At 50.5% G+C, this 25,463-nt stretch overlaps 1 protein-coding gene across 4 annotated transcripts in view; it reads right to left on the reverse strand.

Moving 5' to 3' along the window:
• PTPRU (protein tyrosine phosphatase receptor type U) overlaps positions 1 to 25,463 on the reverse strand; it is a gene marked incomplete at its 5' end in the record, with an annotated part of 83,534 nt that overhangs the window by 53,333 nt on the left and 4,738 nt on the right. For all 4 annotated transcript variants that reach the window (XM_082668024.1, XM_082668022.1, XM_082668025.1 and 1 more), the window contains 6 exons: positions 6,719 to 7,012; positions 7,612 to 7,786; positions 8,195 to 8,310; positions 8,415 to 8,496; positions 9,002 to 9,273; positions 12,250 to 12,381. In XM_082668024.1, the coding sequence (XP_082524150.1) occupies positions 6,719 to 7,012; positions 7,612 to 7,786; positions 8,195 to 8,310; positions 8,415 to 8,496; positions 9,002 to 9,273; positions 12,250 to 12,381 (1,071 nt within the window). The remainder of the gene's footprint in view (positions 1 to 6,718; positions 7,013 to 7,611; positions 7,787 to 8,194; positions 8,311 to 8,414; positions 8,497 to 9,001; positions 9,274 to 12,249; positions 12,382 to 25,463) is intronic.

Raw genomic sequence — 25,463 nt, forward strand, 5'->3', positions numbered from 1 at the left:
TGTTCCTGATGGTGTGGTCGTGACAGTGGTGGTAGTTTCAAACACTAGACTGGAAGGCAGGACATTCCAACTTTGGTTCTGACTCTGCTACAGACTCACTGCGTAGATTTGGGCAAGTGACTACATCTCAGTTTTCTCATCTGTGAAATGGGAACGAACAACAGCTGTCACCATGAAACATGGGTTCTTAACCCACTGTATGATCACAGGCAAGTGCCTTCCTCTCTCTGGGTTTCATCTGTACATTAAGGAACGTAGAAGAGAGATTCTCTGTGGATCCCCAGCTCTGATTTCTTTTATTCTAAGTACCTGACCAGAACTGGCTTTGAAGAGTTAAAAACACCATAGCAACAATAGTTGTCATTTACTGAGTGCTTACTGTGTGTTAGGCACTATACTTCACAGGCATTTAATGCATTTGCATGCCATCACCTGCATTTAACCCAAAACACTGGAGGGTCCCACGGTTCATGCTTCACTGCTTTTCTCTTTTCCACCTACACTTATTCCCTAAAATCTAAGGACTAAATCAGGGGTTCTCAACCTCAGCATTATTGACGTTTCGGACTAGATAATTCTTTGTTGAAGAGGCTGTTTATACACTGTAGGATGTTTATCAGCTTCTCTGGCTTCCTCTACCCCTTAGATGCCATTAGCACCCCACCCCCCGTTGTTACAACCAATATGTCTCCAGACCCTGCAGATGTCTCCTGGGAGACAAAATCATCCCCCAATTGAGAACCACCATGATAAGAGATCTCATCCTGTGTCATGGATGTAAATACCATCTATACCATATCTATACTGATGACTTTCAAATTTATATCTGCAGCCCGAACCTCTTCCCTGAACTCCATACTCGTAAATCCATCCACCTGATAGATATCTCCACTTGAACGTCTAATAGGCATCTCAAAGTCAACATTTCCAGCACAGAACTCCTTATCTATGGCACCCCGTCTACTACACCTGCTCCTCCCGCAGTCTGCTCCCTCGCAGTAAATGATAACTCCATCCTTCTTGCTGCTCAAGCAAAACACCTTGGAGCCATCCTTGACTTCTATTTCCTTCTCCCACTGCACATCCAATCCATGAACAAATGCAGTTAGCTCTACCTTCAAAACAAACCCAGAAAATAAACCACTTTTCACCACCACCACCACTACTTCCTCCCAGCTCCCAGCCTCCACCATGTCCCAGCTGAATTGTTGCAGTAGCCTCCTCACTGGTCTCTCCTCTGGTCCCCTTGCCCTCCTGGAATCTATTCTCCACAAAAGGACCAAAGGGATCCTTTTAAACATAGTAAGTGATGTCATTCCTGCTCTCCAAACCCGCAATGGCTCCCCAGCCCACCCAGCGTAAAATGGCTCTGAGTCCCACATCCCCAGCATGACTCTGACCTTCTCTCCTGCCAGCTCCCCCTCAGTCACTAGACCACAGTTCTACTGGTCTCCTTGCTGCTCCTCACACATGCCAAGCACGCTATACAGACTTCCTTGCTATTACGTCTGCCTGGAATGCCCCTTCCCCCAGCAATTCCTCCAGCTTCCTGCGTGGCACTGTCCCTCACCTCCTTCAGGTCTCTGCTCAAATGTCACCTTCTCAGCAAAACGATCCCTGAGCCTTTTTGAAATGACAATTCTCCTGCCCCCACACCCCATCCCCCTTCCCGCTTTAACCTTCACAGCCCTGGTCATCATCTGATCATCCGTATATTTCACTTGTTTACTGTCTCCTCCGCCAGAATGTGAGTTCCATGCAGAGCTCTGGCACGAGGAACTCACTCACTAGTGGCTTTTGTCTGTCTTGGTCGCAGTCTTATATCCCTAGCAACTAAACAGTATGTGACACATAATAGGCACTCAATAAACATGTGTTGAATGAATCTTCACACTAACCCTGTACGGTAAGGATTATCATCATTCCCATGTTATAAAACAAGGGGACTAAAGCTTGGGGAGGTTAAGTAACCTGACTCAGATCCCTCAGCTAGAAAGTAACTTCCACTGGAATACTCTTACCCAACACCCAAGGGTCTCTCTAAATATGGCATTAAACTATTTTAGATGGTTCCCGGATCAGCTTTTTAAAACACTTAAGAATACTGACTGGCAAAAAATAAATAAACCTCGACCTAAGCATGTAGCTTATCCAAAAATTAACTCAAAATGGATCACGGACTTGCATGTAAAACTATAACACTTTTCTTTCTTTTTTTTTTTTAAAAGGAGAAAATTTGGGGGATCTAGGGCTAGGCAAGGAGTTCTTAAATTTGACATCAAAAGCACAATTCATAAAAGAAAATTTTGATAAATTGGCCCTCATCAAAATTAAAAATGGTTGCTCTGTGAAAGCTCAGGTGAAGAGGATAAAAAGACAAGCTAAAAGCCAGGGGAAAACATTTACAGACTACATACCCAAAAAAGGACTAGTATCCAGAATGTGTAAAGAGCTCTCAAAGCTCAACAATATAAAGTGAATAATCCAATTAGAAAATGGGCAAGGACAGGGACTTCCCTGGTGGCACAGTGGTTAAGAATCTGCCTGCCGTATATACAATGGAATGTTACTTAGCCATAAAAAGAAACGAAATTGAGTTATTTGTAGTGAGGTGGAGGGACCTAGAGTCTGTCATACAGAGTGAACTAAGTCAGAAAGAGAAAACAAATACCATATGCTAACACATATATATGGAATCTAAAAATTAAAAAATGGTACTGATGAACCTAGTTGCAGGGCAGGAATAAAGATGTAGACATAGACAATGGACTTGAGGACACGGGGTGGGAGGGGGAAGCTGGGGTGAAGTGAGAGTAGCATCGACATATATACACTACTGAATGTAAAATAGTTAGCTAGTGGGAAGCAGCTGCGTAGCACAGGAAGCTCAGCTTGGTGCTTTACGATGACCTACAGGGGTGGGATAGGGAGGATGGGAGGGAGGCTCAAGAGGGAGGGGTTATAGGGATATATGTATACATATGGCTGATTCACTCTGGTATACAACAGAAACTAACACAGTATTGTGAAGCAGTTATACTCCAATAAAGATCAATTAAAAAAAGAGAAAAAAAGAAATCCGCTTGCCAAGGCAGGGGACATGGGTTGAAGCCCTGATCCGGGAAGATCCCACATGCCACGGAGTAACTAAGCCTGTGCGTCACAACTACTGAGCCTGTGCTCTAGAGCCCACGAGCCACAACTACTGAGCCCGAGTGCCATAACTACTGAAGCCCGCACGCCTGGAGCCCGTGCCCCACAACAAGAGAAGCCACTGCAATGAGAAGCCTGTGCACCGCAACAAAGAGTAGCCCCTGCTCGCCACAACTAGAGAAAAGCCCACGTGCAGCAACGAAGACCCAATGCCAAAAATTAATTAATTATTTATTTATTTTTAAATGGGCAAGGACATGAATAATTCACCAAAGAGGATATACAGATGGCAAACAGCACATGAAAAGATGTTTAACATCACAAGGCATTAAAGAAATGCAAATTAAGACCAGGATAGGGTATTACTACACACCTCTCAGAATGGCTAAAATTTTTTTAAAAAATAATAATAATGACAGCACCAAATGCTGGCAAGGATGTAGAAAATTGGATCACTCATATATTGCTGGTGAGAATGTAAAACAATACAGCCTCTCTGACAGCTCCCAATAAAACTAAATATTCAATTACCATATGATCCATTAATTGTACCCTCAGGCATCTATCCCAGAAAAATATGAAAAATTATGTTCATGAAAAACTTGCAAATGAATGTTCATAGCGGCTCTACTTGTAATAACCAAAAACTGGGACCAGTTCAAGTGTCCTTCAACAGATAAATGGTTAAACAAACTCTGGTATATCCACACCATGAAATACTACTCAGCATTAAACAGGAATGAACTATTGATTTACACAACTGGATGAATCTCCAGGAAATTACAATAAGCAAAAAAGCAAATCTCAGTGCCAAGGCAATTCAATGGGAAAAGAATAGTCTTTTCAATAAATGGTGCTGGAACAAGTGGACATCTGCAAGCAAAAGAATGAGATTGGACTCCTACCTCACACCATATACAAAAATTCACTCAAAATGGATCAAGGACCTAAATGTAAGAGCCAAATCTATAAAACTCTTAGAAAAAAATAAGGGTAAATCTTCGTGACTTTGGATTAGGCAATGTTTTTTTAGATATGACATTGAAAGCGCAAACAAAAGAAAAAACAGATAAATTGTACTTCATCAAAATGAAAAACCTTTGTGCTTCAAAGGACACCATCAAGAAAACTAAAAGACAACCCACAGAATGGAAGAAAACACTTGCAAATATATCTGATAAGGGTTTAGTATCCAGAACATATAAAGAACTTTTACAACTCAATAATAAAAAACTGAACTTAAAAATGAGTAAAGGATCTGAATAGACATTTCTACAGAGAAGACATATAAATGGCCAATAAGCACATGAAAAAAGTTCAGTATCATTAACCATCAGGGAAATGCAACACCACAATGAGACACCACTTCATACCCACTAGGATGGTTATAATCAGAAGACAGATAATAACAAGTGTTAGTGAGAATGTAGAGAAACTGGAACCCCCATACACTGCTGATGAGAATGTAAAGTGGAGTGGTTGCTTTGGAAAACAGTCCAGCAGTTCCCTAAATGGTTAAACACAGTTACCATACTATAAATATATATATACACCCAGGAGAAATGAAAACATATGTCCATACCAAACCCTGTACTTTAATATTCATAAGAATACTGTTCATAATAACCAACAAGTATAAAAAACGCAAATGCCTACCAACCGATGAATGGATAAGTAAATTATAGTATGTCTACAAAACAAAATATTATTCAACAATAAAAAGTACTGGGACTTCCCTGGTGCCGGGATTTCCCTGGAGGCACAGTGGTTAAGAATACGCCTGCCAATGCAGGGGACGGAGGTTCGAGCCCTGGTCCAGGAAGATCCCACATGCCGCGGAGCAACTAAGCCTGTGCGTCACAACTATTGAGCCTGAGCTCTAGAGCCCGCGAGCCACAACTACTGAAGCCCGCGTGCCTAGAGCCCATGCTCCGCAACAAAAGAAGCCACCACAATGAGAAGCCTGTGCACCACAAGAAGAGTAGCCCTCGTTTGCCGCAACTAGAGAAAGCCCGTGTGCAGCAACAAAGACCCAACGCAGTCAAAAATAAAATAAATAATTTATTTTAAAAAAATACTAATGCATGCCACAACATGGATAAACCTTGAAAAATTGTTCTAAGTGAAAGAAGCCAATCACTAAAGACTACATATTGTATGATTCCATTTATATGAAATGTCCACAAAGAGGCAAATCTATAGAGACAAAAAGCAAACTAGTGGCTGCCTTGAGCCAAAGGAATTAGGGGGAAATGAGGGGAAGGGTGGACTGCAAAAGAATACAAGGTTTCCTTTGGGGGAGATGAAAAATATTCTAAAATTGATTGTGGTGATGGTTGCACAACTCTGTGAATATACTAAAAACCACTGAATTGTACACTCTAATGAATGAAATGTATGAGGTGTGAATTATATCTCATAAAGCTGCTACCAAATTAAAAAGCCGATTCCAAAGGTTATACACTGTATGATTTCTTTATCTATATAACATTTCTAAAGTGACAAAATTTTAGAAATGAAGGACAAATTAGTGGTAACCAGGGGTTGGGGGTGGAGGAAGGGACAGAAATGATATAAAAGAGCAACGAAGGATCCTTAAGCTGACTGAACTGTTCACTATCTTGACTGTGGTGGTAATACACAAAGCAACCAACACATGTGATAAACTGTATAGAACTAAATATACACAGATACACACAAATCAGGACAAATGAAACTGGGGAAGTCTGAATAAGATCTGTGGATTTTAACAATGTCAGTATCTTGAGTGTGATTTATACTACAGTTTTGCAAAATGCAGGAAACAGGGTAAAGTGTATAAGGAAATTTCTCTTATATTTTTTCTTACAACCGCATATGAATCTTTTATATCTCAATAAAAATTCAACAACAACAAAAACGCTGCAATCACAGAGTAAGAAAATTGTTCTGTTGTCAATTTCTCTTCTGATTAAACAATAAAGTCTCCCCTGGTGCAGGTGTGCCACTGCTCGTAACAGCTGCATTACCCTTTGAAACAAGCAAAAGCAGACTTCAGGCTCAATTGCCCAGACAAGAGAATCCAGCTAGAATTTAATAACACTTTTATTTTATGGTGTTTAGTTGTTTATCTACATGATATAATGTAGAATTAAGAACACAGATTCTGAAGACAGCCGGTCAAGGGTTCCAATCCCTTACTGCTCTGCTGCTTACTAGCTGTGTGACTTTGAGCCAGTCACTTAACATCTCTGTTAATAATAATCTGTACAGAGGTTACAGATTTTACACCTCATCTGTACAATGGGTAAGACAAGAGTACCTAGATCATGGTGTTGTTCTGAGTTTTAAATCAATAAATGATACACACACAATATATGTATAAATGTCCATCACAAAGTGAAATGTTAGCTATCATTATTTTCTTTACCATAACTAGGATTGAGGGAAGGTCACGATGTTTTAGAAGGTTTTAGGAGCACAGATCGAGGCCATACTACCGCTCGGAATGTACCCTTCGCCCCTCGGTTGCCCTGAGTCCATACCCGGGTATCTGGAGGAGGGAGTGGAGCCAGGAGGCACCCACCTGCGCACTTGGTGCGGCTGACGAGGGGCGGCCCGGGGCGGCCTGTGCCGCCGTCACCGGGGCGCGTGAGCAGGACGCTGATTTCGTACTCCGTGTCGGGGTCGAGGTGCCACAGCTTGTAGGTCTGCAGGCTGACCGCGTGAACCTCCGCCCACGGGCCGCGCGCCATGCGGTACTCAATCTCCTTACGCACGATCGGCCCGTCGCCAATGATGGAGTTGGTGTTGAGCTGGATGATGAGGTAGGTGGGACCAGCGCGCAGCAGCTGCGGGGGCGCAATGGGGGTAGGGGGCTCTGCAAGGAGATGGGAGAGAGACGGAGCCCGCGGATGCCGCTATGAATCCCTGGCCCTCAGCTCCTCACCCCACCACACCCAAAAACCCAAGAGTCCTCCTGTCCCCCCAGGCTCCTCACGCAGCCCCCAAGCCCTAGACTAGACTGCCTCCCCCCACTAAATCCCCAGGGCCTAAGAAACTCCCCACTCCAAAAGCTGACCCCGTCCTCACCCCTCAGCCTACACCCTCTCCCTCACTCCCTTCTGAATCCCCAAGTCCACGCGTCCAAGGACTGATCGCTTGCCCGCTCCGGTCAACCCTAGGGCCCAATAGCCAGATCCCGCCTCGCCGGGCTCACACCTTGACCCAGCCCCCACGCGGGCCCACCTCTCAGTCACATCCCCTCACCTCCAGTCCGACCTGATCGCAGGTGAGATTGTGCCCTCCGCAAGCCCCGCCCCGCGGTCAGACCACGCCCCTGGTCAAACCCTTCCTTCCCTACCCGTCCATGGGCCACGCCCCCTGACAAGACTCCGCCCCCTGGTAGAACCTGCGCCCCCACCCTCCGCTCGCCCCGCCCCTCGGAGGCCCGCCCTCCGCAAGCATCCCCGAGCTCACCTTTGACGATTAGCTCTGCGAAGTTGGAGACGCCCACGCCACGCTGGGCCTGGGACACGCAGCGGTACAGGTCCTGCTCCGCGCGGCGCACGGCGGCCAGCGGGAAGGTGGCCAGGAAGCGCCGGTGGCTGATGTGCCTCACGCCGGCCGCGGGCACCAGTGCCCCGCTCTGTCGCTGAGCGGGGAGAGGGGCCAATGGGTCATGGGCGCCGGGGAAGAAAGGTCCAGATCTCGCTGTGACCCGGGCGAGGGAGTAAATGTCCCGGCCCCATTTAGCCATCCCTACTACACAGGGGCATTTGGGGTTCCTGGAACCAGCTCTGCCACAGGAAGGTGTGGGTCTGATTAAGGGAATGTGGTCGCTCTGCCTTTGATGGAAGGTGTGGTTGGAGGATCCTGGAGCCGCTCTCTGTCCTCGGGGGATGGGGCACCCAAGAGGGCAGAGCAGAGCCTAGGGAGAGCCAGGACGCATGTGTATGGGTGCTGGAGAATAACGGAAGGACTCAGCATTCCTCAGAGGAGCCAGAACTTTTCATAAGAAGTTGGCCAAGGTCCCCCCACACTCCCACCCCACCCGCCTCACCTGCAGAAGGAAGCGCTCGGCCTCTGCTGCTCTGCCAGCAGCCATGCACTGGAACGAGGCGTTCTGGCCCGCATTGACCTCCACGTCGCCCAGGCGGGAGAAGTGTGGGGCCTTTGCTGCCGGAACAGAGCCTTGGCGTGAGCTGGGCTCGTGCCCCCTGCCAGCAGGAGCCGCAACCACCCGTACCCCTCACCCTGCACCCCAGTGGGCTGGGACTCACCGCAGGGGTAGCTGAGAAGCAGGATGTCATCTAGGCCCATGTAGCCCCTGCGGTCTGAGGAGATGAGGGCCTCAAACAGCACCTGGGGGAGGTGGGAGGGTCCCTGTCATGCTGACATCCCTCCAGCCCTGCCTGGGGAGATGCCCACAAGAGCCCCCCTTTCAGCTGTGCTCCAGCCCCATCCTCCTCAACAAGCAGCCCAGCTCACAGTTACCCTCCATACCAAGCCAGCTTGTTGTGGAAAGGGGTGTCAGCACCCAGAGTTAACAAGGTCAAGGCCAGAGGTTCCATCCCAATCCTGGACTGTTATCTTCAAGCCACAAAACTTCCCAGCCAGACAGGGTTTCCAAGTCAGCACTATTCCAACTCACCTCGACCCCAGCCATAAACTACTCCTAATAACAATGACCTCTGACACTGAACCAGACTGAACCATCAATGAAGAACCCAATGCTGACCACAGACTGACTCCTGATGCTGACACAAACTAATTCCAACCTAGGCCACTTGCTTACTCTGATCTCATGCTGACACCCCTCTACCCACACCCCCAAGCACAGACTGACCGCAGACTGAACCCAGCCCACCTGATATTCATTGGGCCAGAAGGTGCTGACAGCCAGCTCAGCCTGGTGCCACTGGCGGCCGTGGGATCCAGTCATATTCCAGACGGCACTGCCCAGGGGACCCCCATTGACACGCACATAGATGCCCAAAGTGCCCGGGCTGTGCCCATCCCGACTGTACAGGAAGTAGCTGAACTGCACACAGTGGGTGTCATTCTCACTCAGACTCTGGAAGATGACATGGGCCCTCTGGCCTGGAGCATGCTGGGAAGCATTGACCATCAAGTAGGAGCCTGGAAAGAGAGGAGGAAGAGGCAGGAGCTGAGAACTCAGGGGAGGACCAGGGTCAGGTGGGCAAAGAGGAGGAGGCAGAAACAAAGGACTCCAGGCACTTGGACCCATCTGGAGTCAGCAGCCTGAGTTCTGGTCCCAGCTCTGACTCACTGGGTAAGTCCCTTCATTTCCCTTCATCTGTTTCCCAAAGTAAAGACTTGGAGCAGCAAAAAAACACACAAATCTGGCTGTGCCAAAACCCCTTTCTGGCTCCTCACCTCGCCCTTTATGACCCCAGTCCAAGCTTGTGCTAATCCACAGCTTTCCCCACATTCCGAGCTGTCCTGGGAGGCAAGGACTAGGACACTCATCTCAGGAGTCAAGAGTCCAGCACATGACAGGCCCTCAAAGTCCACCTCTTCTGAAGCCGTCCCTCTCCATCCCTCTACGGGTGTCTCTCCTGGCCCCTGGATCATTAATAAAGTATGTACCGCTCTCCCCACCAGCCTGGGATGCCTCAGGGCTCCGCTGTGTCCCCAGCACAGGTCTGCAAGCTGAATGAACTTACAGAACAGAGATGGAATGAAAGGGCTCTAACTTCCCTTCCAGCCCCCAGCCCCTCAATCTAAACTCCTGGGATACAACTCTCTTGATTTCAAACCTGGAGAAAGGCATCCCTGCCCCTGCCCCAGAGATCCAAGCTGTATGCTGGGAGTGGGGGAGAGGGGTGGCGGGGGAAAGGGGCTGGACTCCTCAGGACCTGGCTGGGGGATTATGGCTTCCCTTCTGTGGGGAGAAGGCCCCAGCAGCTGCTAACGGGGTGCCTGCAGCCACCCAGGGCCACCTCCTCCCAGGCCTGGCTGCCAGCCCACACAAGCCCATTCAGATCCCAAACCACGAGGCTCCCTGCTCCAGGCGGGCTCTCCAGGGACTCCACTGGAGGGAACGGCATTCATCTCTGGGAGCCAGGAGCCTGTGAAGAAGGCGGCTCCTGCATCAGTCCTGGTGGGGTAGTAAACAAAACTCCAGGTCCCCATTCCCACCCAGGAAGGGGCGCATCCCAGCCCCCGCACAGTCTCTCTCGGCCCACTCCTCCATCCTCTCTCCTCTCCCTGTGAGCAGCTGTGGGCGTGTCTCTCTCCTCCTTTCAAACTGACACTTTGTTCTTGCCTCTTCCTCTTCCCTAGTCTTTTCTCACTCTGCATCCCTCCTCTTCTCTTCCATTTACTCCCTTCATCCCTGTCACCCCTCCTTCTCCTCTCTCCTGCTCTCTGAGTGTGAATCTCCCTCCGTCCTCCTCTCTCCACCTCCAAGTCTCTTCCCCAGAATGTGAGCACCAACACAGCAGAGAGACTGTCCATCTGGCTCACCACTGCATCCCCAGGATCCAGCCCAAGGCCCGCACTACATACAACATTTCTCTCCCCCTTTTGTCACTGGGTGTGTCTCTGCTTGTGTGGAGGAGAGAGAGAAGCAGAGCCCACACAGGGTGGTCAGGACTGTAAGAGGTGAATTCAAATCAGCAAGCTGTACCCGAATGCTAACCTGTACCAGGCCAAGGCTGGGCCCTGGGGATACGGAATCGGTCCGCTCAGCATCCCTGCCATGGTGGGCACCTTGACAGATCACTGTCACACAGGTCAGACTTTGATACCTGCCAGGACAGTGGTCAAACAAGGAGCTGAGAGCCTGTGAAGGCAGAGAGGAATGCCCCAGGGAGGGCACAGTGTGAGCAAATGCACAGAAGAGGGGAGGCAGGGGGGCCTCCGGGAGTCGAGGCGAGGGGCAGGAGCCCAGGCTGCGGAGGCTGCCTGTGCCAGGTCGTGGAGGGCCTCTCTCCTGCTGGCTTCAAGTCCTGCTCCCACACTGAGAACCTTTGCTGCCCCTCCCACGAACTCTTGACAGCAGATGCGATCTTGACCATGCTGTGAGCTGAGCAGCAAAGGCCCTGGCCCACTACTATGACAGGGCAAAGGGGAGGGGCCATAGGCTGTCCCATTCTGGGTTCCCTCAGCAAGCCCTTTTGGTCCTCGCACTATGCTGTGTCCTCCGACTCAGCCCTCATCAGTAACAAAGGTGATAACTTGGTCTCCACCTGTCTTATCCTTTTCTTAATCCCCAGTTGCTTCTGTACCCAGTGAAGAGGGATGCTAGTAGTTGGACCCCCTCAAATATCTCCAACAATAGCATCTAAGCATTCATTGAACCCTTACATGCCACCCCCATGTTACGTACTTTATAGGCATTATCTAATAATCCTATGAAATGGATTATTGTGCTCTCCATTTTATAGTTAAGGAAATGGAAGCTCAGAGAAGTTAGGTGACTTGCCCAAAGTCACACAGATGGTAAAGTGATGAAGCAAAGATCTGAAGCCCAGCCTTCATGACTCTGGAACCAGTGCACTAAAGGCCATCATCAGGGTAGAAGGCCAGGACTAGAATCTACATAATTAGTCTCCTCTCAGTCCAGTGTTCACGCCGCCAAATATTCCCCATCCTGAAACAGGGGCAGGGCAGGGCAGAAGTCGGGAAAGATCCAGGAAGAAAGGGGCAGAGGCAGAAAGGTTTTACACACATGCAGCCCCCAAGGTTACTGCTCTGTCAGCATCTTCAAGCCTGGGAGACCAGGACTCAGAGGCTCACAGGGAGAAAAGAGCCTCCCTGAAGGTGGAGGATTTAGGAAGACCTGGCAGGAGTAAGGTGGATCCTGAACTAAGCTGCCATAGGAGTAATGGGAGGTGGGCTTTATCTTACAGTTTGTAAGGGTCTTTGATTACTTGAACCTGCACCCATTTTACAGGTAAAACTACCTGAGGTACACAATTGGTCAGGGTCCAGAGAGCTCCATATTCACAGTGTCATCTGTGTCATTACAGATGCCAAAGCAGATGGAGGCCCAGAAAGATTAGGCAGTGCACCCAAGGTAACACAGCAGGTGGGTAGCATGCCCCTGGAAGGAGATGAAGGGGGAATGGTGACTGAGAGTAGGCTCACCATGAGGCAGGTCCGCAGGAGCCCGGGTGCCAGGGTGGATCCTCACTTGCTCCCACTGGAAGTCGTCATACTGGGCCTGGCTGTACTCACAGGGCACTGCTGGGTCACTCGCCTCCTCGAAGGTGCAGCCGGCTGTGAGGGAAGGGCCTGCTTAGCCCAGGCTAGAGCCGGGCTGCTGGCCAGAAGGGCTCCTGGGGCTACCCTCTAGGTGCCCCGCACTGTCCCTTCCCACCCAGGCCCACCCTCATCCCCTCCGTCTCCTCAAGCCCTCCCCCCACTGCTCCCTCCCTCTAACCAAACACTCCCTCCCCCACCCTCTCCTTCTTTTCATTGTCTCCTCCCAATGCCAAGACCTCCCCACATTGCCCACCCCCCAGTACTCCCCAGGACCTCCCACTGCTCAACCACCAATCAAAGACCCTCCTCAACAAAAGCCAGTTATCATTACTACCCATTAAAGCCTCTCAACAACTCATGAAATCAAAGCTAGAATTATCCCCACTTTACAGATGAGGAAACTGAGGCCCAAAGAGGCTGTGACCTCCTTAAGGTCACACAGCAGGTTAATGACAGAGGTGGGGTTTGGGCCAAGATCTGCTGACTGCTGGTCAGTGTTCCATCACCTGCCCCTCCATCTTTGCAGAGAGGACAGACAGTGGGCCCCAGGACTGGCAGGGTCATGAATTTCCTAAGTCAGCCCTGATGGTATCTCCTTAAAAATAAGAACAATGTCCACTGATGACATCAGGCTTCCGACAAGCCCTGCACAGTGCTAAGTGCTTTAAGCGTGGATTCCCATTTAGGCCTCGCCTTCTAAGGAGGTACCACTACTGTATTTATTCCTACTTGACAGATAGGCTTAAGCGATGCACATTACCCAAAGTCACCTAACTGAGGTCTCTGCCTGCAGGAATGTGGCAGGCAAAACAGTCATGTGTGGACTGAGGACACATATGCCTAGAGGAAGCAAATTCCCATGATTTGGAACCAATATACATAGTTTAAATATGGCGGGGATTGAAATGGATGTGAGCCCTTTGGTTGGTAATGAGGTTCATATATCTTAGCCGGCTCATCAACGCCCTGAGTTGGACATAATACACCTGAGAACACCACTGGTTCAGAAAGTAACTGCAAACAGGTCCCTGCACTCACTCCTGAACCTTAGTGTTTGGAGCCCCATCAGGGGTAAATGAAGGCATCTGAGACCCGGGAAAATGCATGGACAAGTGGCGAGGAAGCAGGCACAAATCGTGCCAGGCCCTGTCCTGGGTGCCTATCAGCCACTGGTACTTCTCCCCACTTGACAGATGAGGTGACTGAGGCTCTGAGGGGTGAAGGAATTCACCCACAGTATGCGGTGATAGATAAGCAAGTGGGCTTTGGCATCAGACAGACTCGGGATTGAACCTTGACTCTGCAATTTGCCAGCCCTGTGGTGGTGATCCTTTCTCATCTTCAGCTTCCCCACCCACAAGTGGAGTTGTTGAGGTTTCAGTGTGGGGGTCCACTTAGCACAATGCCTAGCACATGCAAGCACTCAGGAGAGAGCAGCTCTGCACCTGTTCCACCTGAGCCACCTGAGTAACAGAAGCAGGATTTGAATCCATGGCGGTCAGAGGCCAAAGTCCACATTTCTCACCAGAAAAGCCTTCACTATGAGAAGGAGCAAGTTTTAGCTGCTTCCCAGCCTCAAGAAGAGGAGGGGCAAGAAACAGAGAGTAACTGGGGAGTGAGCGCCACGTGCCAGGCACAACGGTGGGCATCTGCACGCACTGCTGGTGGCCTCACTTTCAGGAGGCTCTGCTGTTTCATCTGCAGCAGGGACTTCTCCAGGTTTTCGCGGATCATGTGAAGCAGCATCTCGAAATGCACAGCCAGGCACAAGGGGCTTGCCACTGTTGGGAGCGGGGGAGTCTCCCTTTCCTCTTTATGGACCCCATCAGAGTGTAAAACAGTAAAAGGTGGGCAAAAGGCTGGCACCAGGTGGATGGGATGAAATAACAGCAGCTCTCTCCAGAGCTGGGGCAGGACGTTGGCTGAGCTCTTTGCCTCATTGTGTGAAGACCCCTGGTCAGCATGTGCCCTATGACCTGTGGAGGTGGGTTTTAACCCCATCTGTGCTGGGGAGGCCTCGGCTCTCCCCTTAGAAAATGATCCATAGCATAGCACGAAGAGAGAACATAGCTAGTAGGGATGATCAGGGAGGGCTTCCTGGAGGAGGGGACAGCTGACTTCATTCAGCCTGAGCTGAGTCTGTGCCTGAGGGTCTTAGCCAAGGCCTCCCTGAGCCTCCAACTTACCAGAAAGGGAACCCCAGGATCTAGAGTCTCGCTGGGGCTCAGGTCCTTCCTGTTCCTTCTCAAGTAACAAGGCAGCTGCCCCAGATGTCTCACCCATGGCCCTGCGGCGAGCCTGGGAATGCCAGCTCCTTGGCTTCCTCCCCTCCATTCTGAGCCAGGTCAAATGAGCTTCCAGGACTCCCAGCCTGACTGACCTGGTCAGAGGGACCCCCAGACCGTCTGACCTTGGCCAAAGTAACCCTGAGACTGCCTGATGCAGGTCAGTTGACCCCCAGACAGATAGACCTGAGCCAGAGTGGCCCCATCATCATCCAGATGACCACCAGACCATCTGACTTTGACCAGAATGACCACCAGACTGACTGACTGAGCCCAGACCAGCTGACCATGTCCAGAGTGACCCCTGACTTCCGTCAAAACGGAAGTCCTGCACCTGTCCCAAGCCAGGGTGATCTCCCCGGCTGACCATTCCCATCCAGAGTACCCCCTTCTGGAGGTAGAATGATTCCCTCTCCCTGATCCATGCCCATCCCCAGCCCTGTGTTTCTGGGCCAGGCCCATTCCAGCCACAGCCTTCAGGGGGTAACATCTCTGGGGCCAGGTTCTCCAAGGTGAGCCCCACCCTCACCTGCTCCCCAGCTCACCCTGGGATGGGAACAATCAGCCCTCCTGGGTCCTGGGAAAAGCCCCATCACCTCCAGGCTGGATGGCTCAGGAGCTAGGAGTCCCAACGCCAAGTCCCCACTTCTACTAGAGACTCAACTCCTGCTAGGGGCTGCCAGCCCAGGGGAGAAAAAAATAGACCAGACTGTGGTGAGAGCAAGAACAGTCAGAGAATACCTCTCGACTCCATCAACACAGACGTGGGCACAGACATGCACACACACATCAACGCCATCACAAGAGGGCTGCCACTTACCACCATGACCCCCTGTGCCACTGATTCCTCATAATAACTCACAAGCTCAGGACTATTATTATTCCCATTTTACAGATGGACACCGAGGCACAGAGAGATGGGGTGGCTTGCTCAAGGCCACATCTTAAGTCCCAGAAGCTGGGATTTATACCACCTATCTTTTTTTTTTTTTTCATCTTTATTGGCGTATAATTGCTGTACAATGGTGTGTTAGTTTCTGCTTTATAACAAAGTGAATCAGTTATACATATACAAATGTTCCCATATCTCTTCCCTTGCGTCTCCCTCCCTCCCACCCTCCCTATCCCACCCCTCTAGGTGGTCACAAAGCACCGAGCTGATCTACCTGTGCTATGCGGCTGCTTCCCACTAGCTATCTATTTTACGTTTGGTAGTGTATATATGTCCATGCCACTCTCTCACTTTGTCACAGTTTACCCTTCCCCCTCCCCATATCCTCAAGTCTATTCTCTAGTAGGTCTGTGTCTTTATTCCCGTCTTACCCCTAGGTTCTTCATGACATTTTTTTTCTTAGATTCCATATATATGTGTTAGCATACGGTATTTGTCTTTCTCTTTCTGACTTACTTCACTCTGAATGACAGACTCTAGGTCCATTCACCTCACTACAAATAACTCAGTTTCGTTTCTTTTTATGGCTGAGTAATATTCCATTGTATATGTGTGCCACATCTTCTTTATCCATTCATCCGATGATGGATACTTAGGTTGCTTCCATCTCCTGGCTATTGTAAATAGAGCTGCAATGAACATTTTGGTACATGACTCTTTTTGAATTATGGTTTTCTCAGGGTATATGCCCAGTAGTGGGATTGCTGGGTCATATGGTAGTTCTATTTGTAGTTTTTTTAAGGAACCTCCATACTGTTCTCCATAGTGGCTGTACCAATTCACATTCCCACCAGTAGTGCAATAGTGTTCCCTTTTCTCCACACCCTCTCCAGCATTTATTGTTTCTAGATTTTTTGATGATGGCCATTCTGACTGGTGTGAGATGATATCTCATTGTAGTTTTGATCTGCATTTCCCTAATGATTAATGATGTTGAGCATTCTTTCATGTGTTTGTTGGCAGTCTGTGTATCTTCTTTGGAGAAATGTCTATTTAGGTCTTCTGCCCATTTTTGTATTGGGTTGTTTGTTTTTCTGTTATTGAGCTGCATGAGCTGCTTGTAAATTTTGGAGATTAATCCTTTGTCAGTTGCTTCATTTGCAAATATTTTCTCCCATTCTGAGGGTTGTCTTTTCGTCTTGTTTATGGTTTCCTTCGCTGTGCAAAAGCTTTTAAGTTTCATTAGGTCCCATTTGTTTATTTTTGTTTTTATTTCCATTTCTCTAGGAGGTGGGTCAAAAAGGATCTTGCTGTCATTTATGTCATAGAGTGTTCTGCCTATGTTTTCCTCTAACAGTTTGATAGTTTCTGGCCTTACATTTAGGTCTTTAATCCATTTTGAGCTTATTTTTGTGTATGGTGTTAGGGAGTGTTCTAATCGCGTACTTTTACATGTACCTGTCCAGTTTTCCCAGCACCACTTATTGAATAGGCTGTCCTTTCTCCACTGTACATTCCTGCCTCCTTTATCAAAGATAAGGTGACCATATGTGCGTGGCTTTATCTCTGGGCTTTCTATCCTGTTCCATTGATCTATCTTTCTGTTTTTGTGCCAGTACCATACTGTCTTGATTACTGTAGCTTTGTAGTATAGTCTGAAGTCAGGGAGCCTGATTCCTCCAGCTCCGTTTTTCGTTCTCAAGATTGCTTTGGCTATTCGGGGTCTTTTGTGTTACCATACAAATTGTGAAATTTTTTGTTCTAGTTCTGTGAAAAATGCCAGTGGTAGTTTGATAGGGATTGCATTGAATCTGTAGATTGCTTTGGGTAGTAGAGTCATTTTCACAATGTTGATTCTTCCAATCCAAGAACATGGTATATCTCTCCACCTATTTGTATCATCTTTAATTTCTTTCATCAGTGTCTTATAATTTTCTGCATACAGGTCTTTTGTCTCCTTGGGTAGGTTTATTCCTAGATATTTTATTCTTTTTGTTGCAGTGGTAAATGGGAGTGTTTTCTTAATTTCACTTTCAGATTTTTCATCATTAGTGTATAGGCATGCCAGAGATTTCTGTGCATTAATTTTGTATCCTGCTACTTTACCAAATTCATTGATTAGCTCTAGTAGTTTTCTGGTAGCGTCTTTAGGATTCTCTATGTATAGTATCATGTCATCTGCAAACAGTGACAGCTTTACTTCTTCTTTTCCGATTTGGATTCCTTTTATTTCCTTTTCTTCTCTGATTGCTGTGGCTAAAACTTCCAAAACTATGTTGAATAAGAGTGGTGAGAGTGGGCAACCTTGTCTTGTTCCTGATCTTAGTGGAAATTACACCACCTATTTTTATTCAAAGAGACTAGGCACAAACAAAGCAAGGCCCTGGTATTCTGTTGGCCACATGTACAAATTCGGTTCCACTCATTGGACATTCATTCACTGACAGTACAAAGCAGGCCCCAGGTTGGCACTAGTAGAGGCACAAGAATGGTTAAGACTCTGCTCTGCCCTCAAGGACCTCCTAGTCTGAGTGGAGGTAAGGGAATGAGACAAAGCAGAGAAGGGTCAAGGCCACAAGGGGAGTCCGGGGAGGAGTGTGGGTATGGGGGAAGGCTTCCTGGAGGTGGGTGCATCTGAGCAGAGGGATGGAAGGATAGGTACCATTCTGGCCAGTAAAGATGGAGAGAGGGGCATCTGAGGTAAAGGGCCCAGCAGGAGCGAAGGAAGGTAGTGAGTAACACAGTTGGTCCAGGGCCCAGAGAGGAGCCCAGACTGGCCAAACAATGGTAGATAAGATGGGAGGGAAGGAGGCTGAGGCCAGATCACGGACAGCCAAGTGCCAGGGTGAGAAGTCCAGCCTCATTTTAAGGGGGGAAACCATCCTAGGTATTTGAGCAGAGAAGCACCTGGATTCAGATGAGACAAGTGACACATCCTATAAGCCATGAGGAGGGCAGGTGGCTTCTCCAGACAGCACTGTAGGATCAGAAGTGGGACAAGTCATCAAGGGGTCTGGAGTCAGATGTCAGGAACTGGTGAGGAAGGGGCCTCAAGTCCCCATCCTGGATGCAAATGGCACGCACTCCAATCACACCGACAGAGATGCACAACACACACAGACACACACAGAGTGTTCACATACACACATTCTCTCCCCCCAGCCTCGTCTAAGCCTTGGGGACACAGTCAGCTGGGTTGGGGACAGGGAGAAAACCAGACCCCTCCGTGGGTATGCCATCTCTTCCAGGGCCTCCCTGAGAGGGTGGGCTGAATCAACCCAGGACCCCCAGCAACTCCCCCAGACTCGGCTCAAACTGGCCCAGCTACATTCCTCAGCTAATCTTCACAATCTGGCAGGCGGTTGCCTGAGCAACCGTCAGCCACAATTTGGGAAGGCAGGATGATGGTTTATCCACATCCGGCTGGGCTCCGGATGGGGTGATGCAAGGGGCAAAGCAACCTCTGCAGGAGGAGCCAGAATGCGGGAGGGGAGGGTCTCCACCCTTCCATATGCTTGTACTTCCATATGCAGACCTGTGTGTGTGTGTGTGTGTGTGTGTGCGCGCGCGCGCGTGCGTACACATGTACATGGCTGTGAAACTGATAGCCTGGTACTGACTTATGAGTACTCGACTGGGAGGCAGAAGGCCTGGATCTAATTCCTGCTGAGCCTCTAACTTCCTGTGTGACCCTGGGCAGGTGGCTTGTCCTCTCCGAAGCCCTGCTTCCTCACCTATGAAATGAGAATGGGGACCTTGGTGACCTCTAAGGCTGTTCCACCTCTAGAATTCTGATTCTATTCGTGTGAGCATGTATGTGGGCAAGAATAACTTGAAGGCAGAGAGAGATACTATAGGGGAGAGGTGAGGGTGAGTGTGGCTCTCACAGTGTAGGTCCCTCAGGCACTGTGCTGTGAAGTTGTGGGTGTGTGGCTGTACGTTTATCTGCAGAGATATATGGGCACATTCAGCAGTAAGCATGTGCCTAAGGGTGAGGTGAGTGTACACGGCAGGTAGAGGGGAGTCGTGCGTGAGTGTGTGCGTGAGCGTGCACGCGTGTGCACGTGGGCACCACAAGCATGGAAGCACCAGACTTCCTCGCCACCAGACAGGGAATGGTGCTCTGTGCCAAGTGTGGCTGCCAGCCACCATCAGTGTTTTCCGAAGACCCTAGGTAAACAGAGGCTGTTTGCAATGAGATTTTTGTTACCTTTGGTTTGTCAACAGAACATTCAGTTCCCAAGGGACGGCCCCAGGAGAAACAAAACTCCTCCCAACAGATTACAAATTTAGGGGCTGGCATCATACCCAACCCCTGGCATAGCCCCAACCCTTGCCTGGGGAACCCAAATACAACCCCAAGGATAACACTGGTCTATTTCATCATCTGAAGCCACACTCCCTTTCTAGGTAGCCCAACCCAACCCTAGAACCAACACAGGCTCACCCTTGGACATTCCTGCCCAACCCAGCCCCATCCCATGTCCTCCACCACAATAACAGCTCCATCTCAGGCCTGTCTAACCCCTACCTCCTCCCTTCTTGAGATCAGAGACTGTCTCTTAATGCCTTTGAGCCCCATCCCCAAGCCCTGTGTATAGTAGAACGCCAACAGTGGCTGGACTTATCAACCCCATGATCCCAGCTAGTCTGATCCAGGCTCAAGGACCATGACTCCAGCCCAGAGACCTGGCCCAGCCCACTTCACTGCTCTCCTGGCCCAGATCAATACAACCAGACCTTGGCTGGGGCTCCCCCGAGCTGCCCTCCAGAGCCCTGAATAATTGATGCGCAATTAACAAGGGCAGGGCTGGCAGCAATATGCCCACTTTTTAATCACCCAGCATTCAGCAGAGCTGCAACCACGAACACCCAGGGCCAGGCCACAGGGAGAGAAAGCTGAGCTGATATCCCCTACAGGACCCAGTACAGAACCCAGCGATGCCAACGTCCCTCCATCTCTACTGAGAATAGAAGGAAGCCAACTACAGCAGGGGAAACTTCGGCCAGGCTCACTCCCCATCTCCCGGATCAATATGCCCAGCAAATCCCAAAGTTAGCAGCAGGGCTGCCATGTTGTTAGTGTAAGGGGAAGGCCCAGGGCGGGGCCAGACTCCATACACAGGCAAAGGGCTGAACGGCGGGTTGTTCTTTGCAGAGGTACAGCGGGCAAAGGGTACACAGACCCCTGTAGTGCAGACACCGTGTGTCATATAAAAACACAGTGCAGCGTAGAGAGGCAGAGGGCTGTGAACGAACACATACAGTGCAAAGATCTGGACTTTCTAATGGTCCCGTGGCAAGAGAGGGCTACGTGGCTGCGGTGTGGTGTGTTGCGGGTGCAATGCAGCAGCTCCACTGTACAGAGGCGAAACGCAGTTATACAATGCAGGGGAGCAGAGAAGTGTACACAGACCCCCACACAACACCTGGCACAGCATGGCAGGACTGGTCGGTGCCATGATGCAGTGGAGAGGTGCCCCATCCATCGTGGCCACGACCCAGAGCTGCACAGAGGCACAGTGCAGCAGTGAGCACTTAGTGGTACATTGGGCTGGCGCTCAGCACCAAGGGATAGGTGTATGCAGGAACACCGAGGGGGTATGTCCAAGCCTCACTAGGCTTGGCACATGGTTGGTGCTCCATGAATTCTCACTGAAAGGATGTCTAGTGGAGGCATGCAGAACATGCAGAGATATAGGGAAGAGAAAGACGTGGTGCAGTACAGAAGGAATTGCTGGGTGCTCGATACAGTCCCAAGGAGTACAGTAAGTGTAGACTGGAGAGCAGAGGTAGAAAGTGGCACCAAAATGAAATGTAGTAAAGACACCACGTGGAACAGGGAATTCAGTGCAAGAGCTCTGCATCTTGAAATCCAGTAGAACGCACACAACCCAACAGTGAACAGGTATAGTGCAGGGTAGAGGCCCAGGACAGTGACCGTGTGCAGTGCACAGACGCAACGCCGGCTACTTGCAAAGGTAATGCCTGCAAAAACACACGCCAGTCCCGAGCCCAACAGAATGGCCTCAAGCTGCAGTGTAGCTACCGACTCCTTGGGCAGTGAGCAGTGGGGGCCAGAGGAACACTGCAGTGAGGCCACTTGAAGCAAAGATGCTGCTCAACTGGGGCTGCCAACAGAAACCTGGGGAAGGACACCAGCTGACACCTCAGTGGCCGTACAGGGTGAGATAACCTAGAGGGCGGCGTTACAGCGGCAATGGTACAGTATGACGGGCTGGGCCAGGAGATGCGCATCTCCAGTGCAGTGCAGTGAAGCAGCGGGACAGAAGTGCTGTGCCGGGCAAAGGGGCACTGTGTTTGTACAGCGCGACGGTGGACTGCAGACAGGCTGTGCCCGGCCATGCCCGATGCAGTGCAGATGCCCACTACAATGCAGTGCAGTACAGAGAGGCCGTGTGACGCAGATGCAGTGTCGTGGTAGCACGGCATCTGTTGGCACAGTGCAGTGGTGCGTTGCCAGGGACTATGCACAATCCCAGGAGGGTCCACAAGCCCAACACAACATCATCATCCCGTAGAGTCACACAGCACAGAAGAGCCGCAAACACACAAATGGCAGCACAACTGCAGAACAGAGGCACAGCACAACGGGACAATGCGGGTGGAGCATACAGACACGCCGGAGAGTCCACACAGCCAATGTAATGCGGAATCTCACACAGTGCAGCCATGCAGCATAGGGCTGAGATGCAGTGCAGTGCAAGGATGCAATGCAGTGGCCCAGTCCTGAGATGATGGGTCCAGGACTCCCCAGAGAGCACACACCCAGAGCAGGCCGGGGCTTTGATGCAGAGCAGTTCTTAGTGTGAGGTGAAGACGTGGCACACTTCTCCCTATGATGCACTGGAGAGCAGGGGAGCTGGGACCCCCAGAAACCCTTGTGCCTACAGCTCTGCCTGGCTGGGCTGGCTACCCCATGGGTCGGGGGTGAGGCCTCATCTGCCCTTCCCCCCACCTCACCTCCCACTCCCAGCATCTTCCACCCCAGGGACTCTCCAAGGGCACAGGATGAAGCCACTGCCACCCGTGGGGCAGACAGCCAGAACTGAGCACATTGTCCAGGTATTTCTATCTGAGCAGGGCCCCAGCACACAGGCAGGGGAACAATGAATTCAGATTCTGCTGAAAAGCTTTTGGACAATTAAAGCACATCCCCTGGCCCCCAGCCCAGGGACAGGCAGTGTGGGGCAGGACGAGAGACAGACGCAGAGGGAGACCTATTGGATTAGGCCCTGGCACAGGGTGGGCGGGAAGTGGACTGAACGGAGGGGAGGGTGTGAGAGGTGAGCCAGACCCAATGACCTGGACGGTCACTCCAGCGCTCCCAGCCACCATCACCCCTCCCAGGCCTCGGGTTCATCAGAGCCAAGAGAAAACTTTTCTGAGCACACAGGGTGCTGCACACACACACACACCCTCAATAATAGTTTAGCAGATACAGTGCTTACTACAGGCCAGAACCTGTTCTAAACGATACACGTATGTATATAAAATATATCCTCATAGCAACCCCGTGCAGTGGGTTCGTTCCATGATTATCCCCATCTCACAGATGCGAACACTAAAGGCCCAGAGAGGTCAAGTCACTTGCCCAAGGGTTACATGGCTAGCAGTGGTAGAGTGAGGATTCGAACCCAGATGGTGTGGCTCCCAAGTCCATGCTCTTCACCACCACACTCTAGGTACGAACACACAGGCACACACGCACAACCACACGGGTGTACACATACACACATGCAAACACACACATAGACACATCCTGAGCAATGTATTTCCCAGTCTCTCAGCTGAGACCCACCTGTCCTGTCCAGATAGGTTTCTGATACCTCCCAGTTGTCACCTCTTATCCCCTGTCAGCTGTCCCATATCCCCCTTCTATCCATCCCTCACCTGTCCCCCAACCCTCAGTTGTTCCCCCAACACCACCTGTCCCCTCATTCCCAGCTGTTCCCACCCCCCAGATATATCTCTATTGCAAGTAATCTCCCATCCCCCCCATTGTCCCCCACCCCCAAGTTGTCACTCCACCCCAGCTGTGATCCTGCTCATCAAATATCTCCAACACCCCTTCCCAACTTCCTTATCCCAATCCTTCATCCTCTCCACCTATACTCAGCTCCCAAACCTCAGGGACCCCTCTAAGCCCCCCTTTTCTTCATCCCTTCAGATTCACCACCAGGTCCTGGGGTCTGCACCCTGGGACTCCGCTCAAGACCTCCTGAGTCATCCAGTAACAGCTGCCTTCTGGGTTGTCAACCCCAGGGGTCCTCCCCAGCCATTCTTCAGGCAAGGGCAGCCCCACCCAGGGCCAGCCAAGGGGGGACACCGGCCCCCAACCATGACTGCCCTCTGGAGCCCCAGCTCCACTCCCACTCCGAGCCTTCCCTGTGTACCCAGGGGTCCACATCGATGCAAACACTGAGTAGGCACATGCCATGTACAAGGCCCTGGGGACGGAAGATGACAATGACCCAGCCCAGCCCTTCCTCCCAGCCTAGTGGGGAAGGAGACGGAAAACACTGCCGCCCACTGACACATGTGCATGGTGGGAGAAACCTGGCCAGCCGTGTCGGCTGGCGTCTGGGAAGGCTTTCCTGGGGAAGTGACATCAGAGCTGGACTTCTGAAGGCTGAGCGAGTAGCCAGGCCTCCAGCAAGCAAGACGGGTGGGAGTGGTGTTCTCGGCAGAAGGCACAGCATGTGCAAAGGCAGAGAGGCGTGAAAGGGCCTGGCAGGTTCTGGGACCAACATTGGTCTGGTGAGCCTGGATCATAAGGTGGACGTGGGGAGTGGGGTCGGGGAGGAGAGGCATAAACATGAAGCTGTCATGGAAAGCAGAGGCGGGGTCATACGGGGCCTCATCTGCCACGTTAGGCTTTGGTCCCAGCGTGCTGGAGAGTCTGCAGCTTAGCACAAGGGAGTGGCAGGATCCTATGCCTGCCTGTGAGGTCATTCAGATCCCGGGGTGGGAGAAGCACTAATGGCAGAATGGAGACCAAGGAGGGGGCTGCTGCAATCGTCCAGGCAAGAAATGATGCGGCTGGAGAGAAGGGGACATGGATTCAGCAAAACCTTCTTCAGTGGCCACTGAGCGACAGGCCATCCACTCCTTGAGGTGTCCGGGCCTCACTAAAGATGCTGTAGGCCTTGCACCTCTAGACCAGCAATGTCTATAGAATTTTTTGCTGTGATGGAAATGCTCTCTACCTTCACAGACTGACCAATTCCACAGCTACTAGCAACAGGCGACTCTCGAGGACTTGAAATCTGGCTGGTGAGACTGAGGGACCGAATGTTTATTTTAATGAACTGTAGCTAAGTGGCCACATGTAAGTGGCCACCATACTGAAGAGAGCAGGTAGAGAACATTTCCATCATTTTAGAAATTTCTATTGGATAACACAGCTCTAGAATGACGAACCATAGAGAAGCAGAACCACTGGGGTCTCCTCCAGTGGCAGCACCCTCTGGCAGCTGTAGGGAGGTGAGAAGGCAAGCCCCAGGGAAGGCAGTGTCACAGGCTGAACTGGCACAGCCCCAGTCCCTGGTCCATAGCTGCGCACGGTCACCGGGACACTCCCCACCCAAACATGCATATCCCTTTCCAGGAGACGCAGACACCTAAATATACAAATAGACACACAGACCACAGGGCACCCCACAGCCAAACTCACAAACACCTGGGTACTCCAATGCATGCGCACCCCACTGCTGGATACATAGATACCCCACACCCGGACACTTGGGTACCCACACCCAGACACCCAGGCAGCCTGGGCAGCCCCACAGCTGGACACAACACGGCTATACTCCCACATACCCATTAACCTGAGGACTCCCAGACACCTGGATACACCCACCTCCAGATCCAGAGACACTGGGATATCCTTATGTTGA

This window comes from Grampus griseus, assembly GCF_964374135.1.
Source record: "Grampus griseus genome assembly, chromosome: 1".
NCBI lineage: Eukaryota > Metazoa > Chordata > Mammalia > Artiodactyla > Delphinidae > Grampus > Grampus griseus.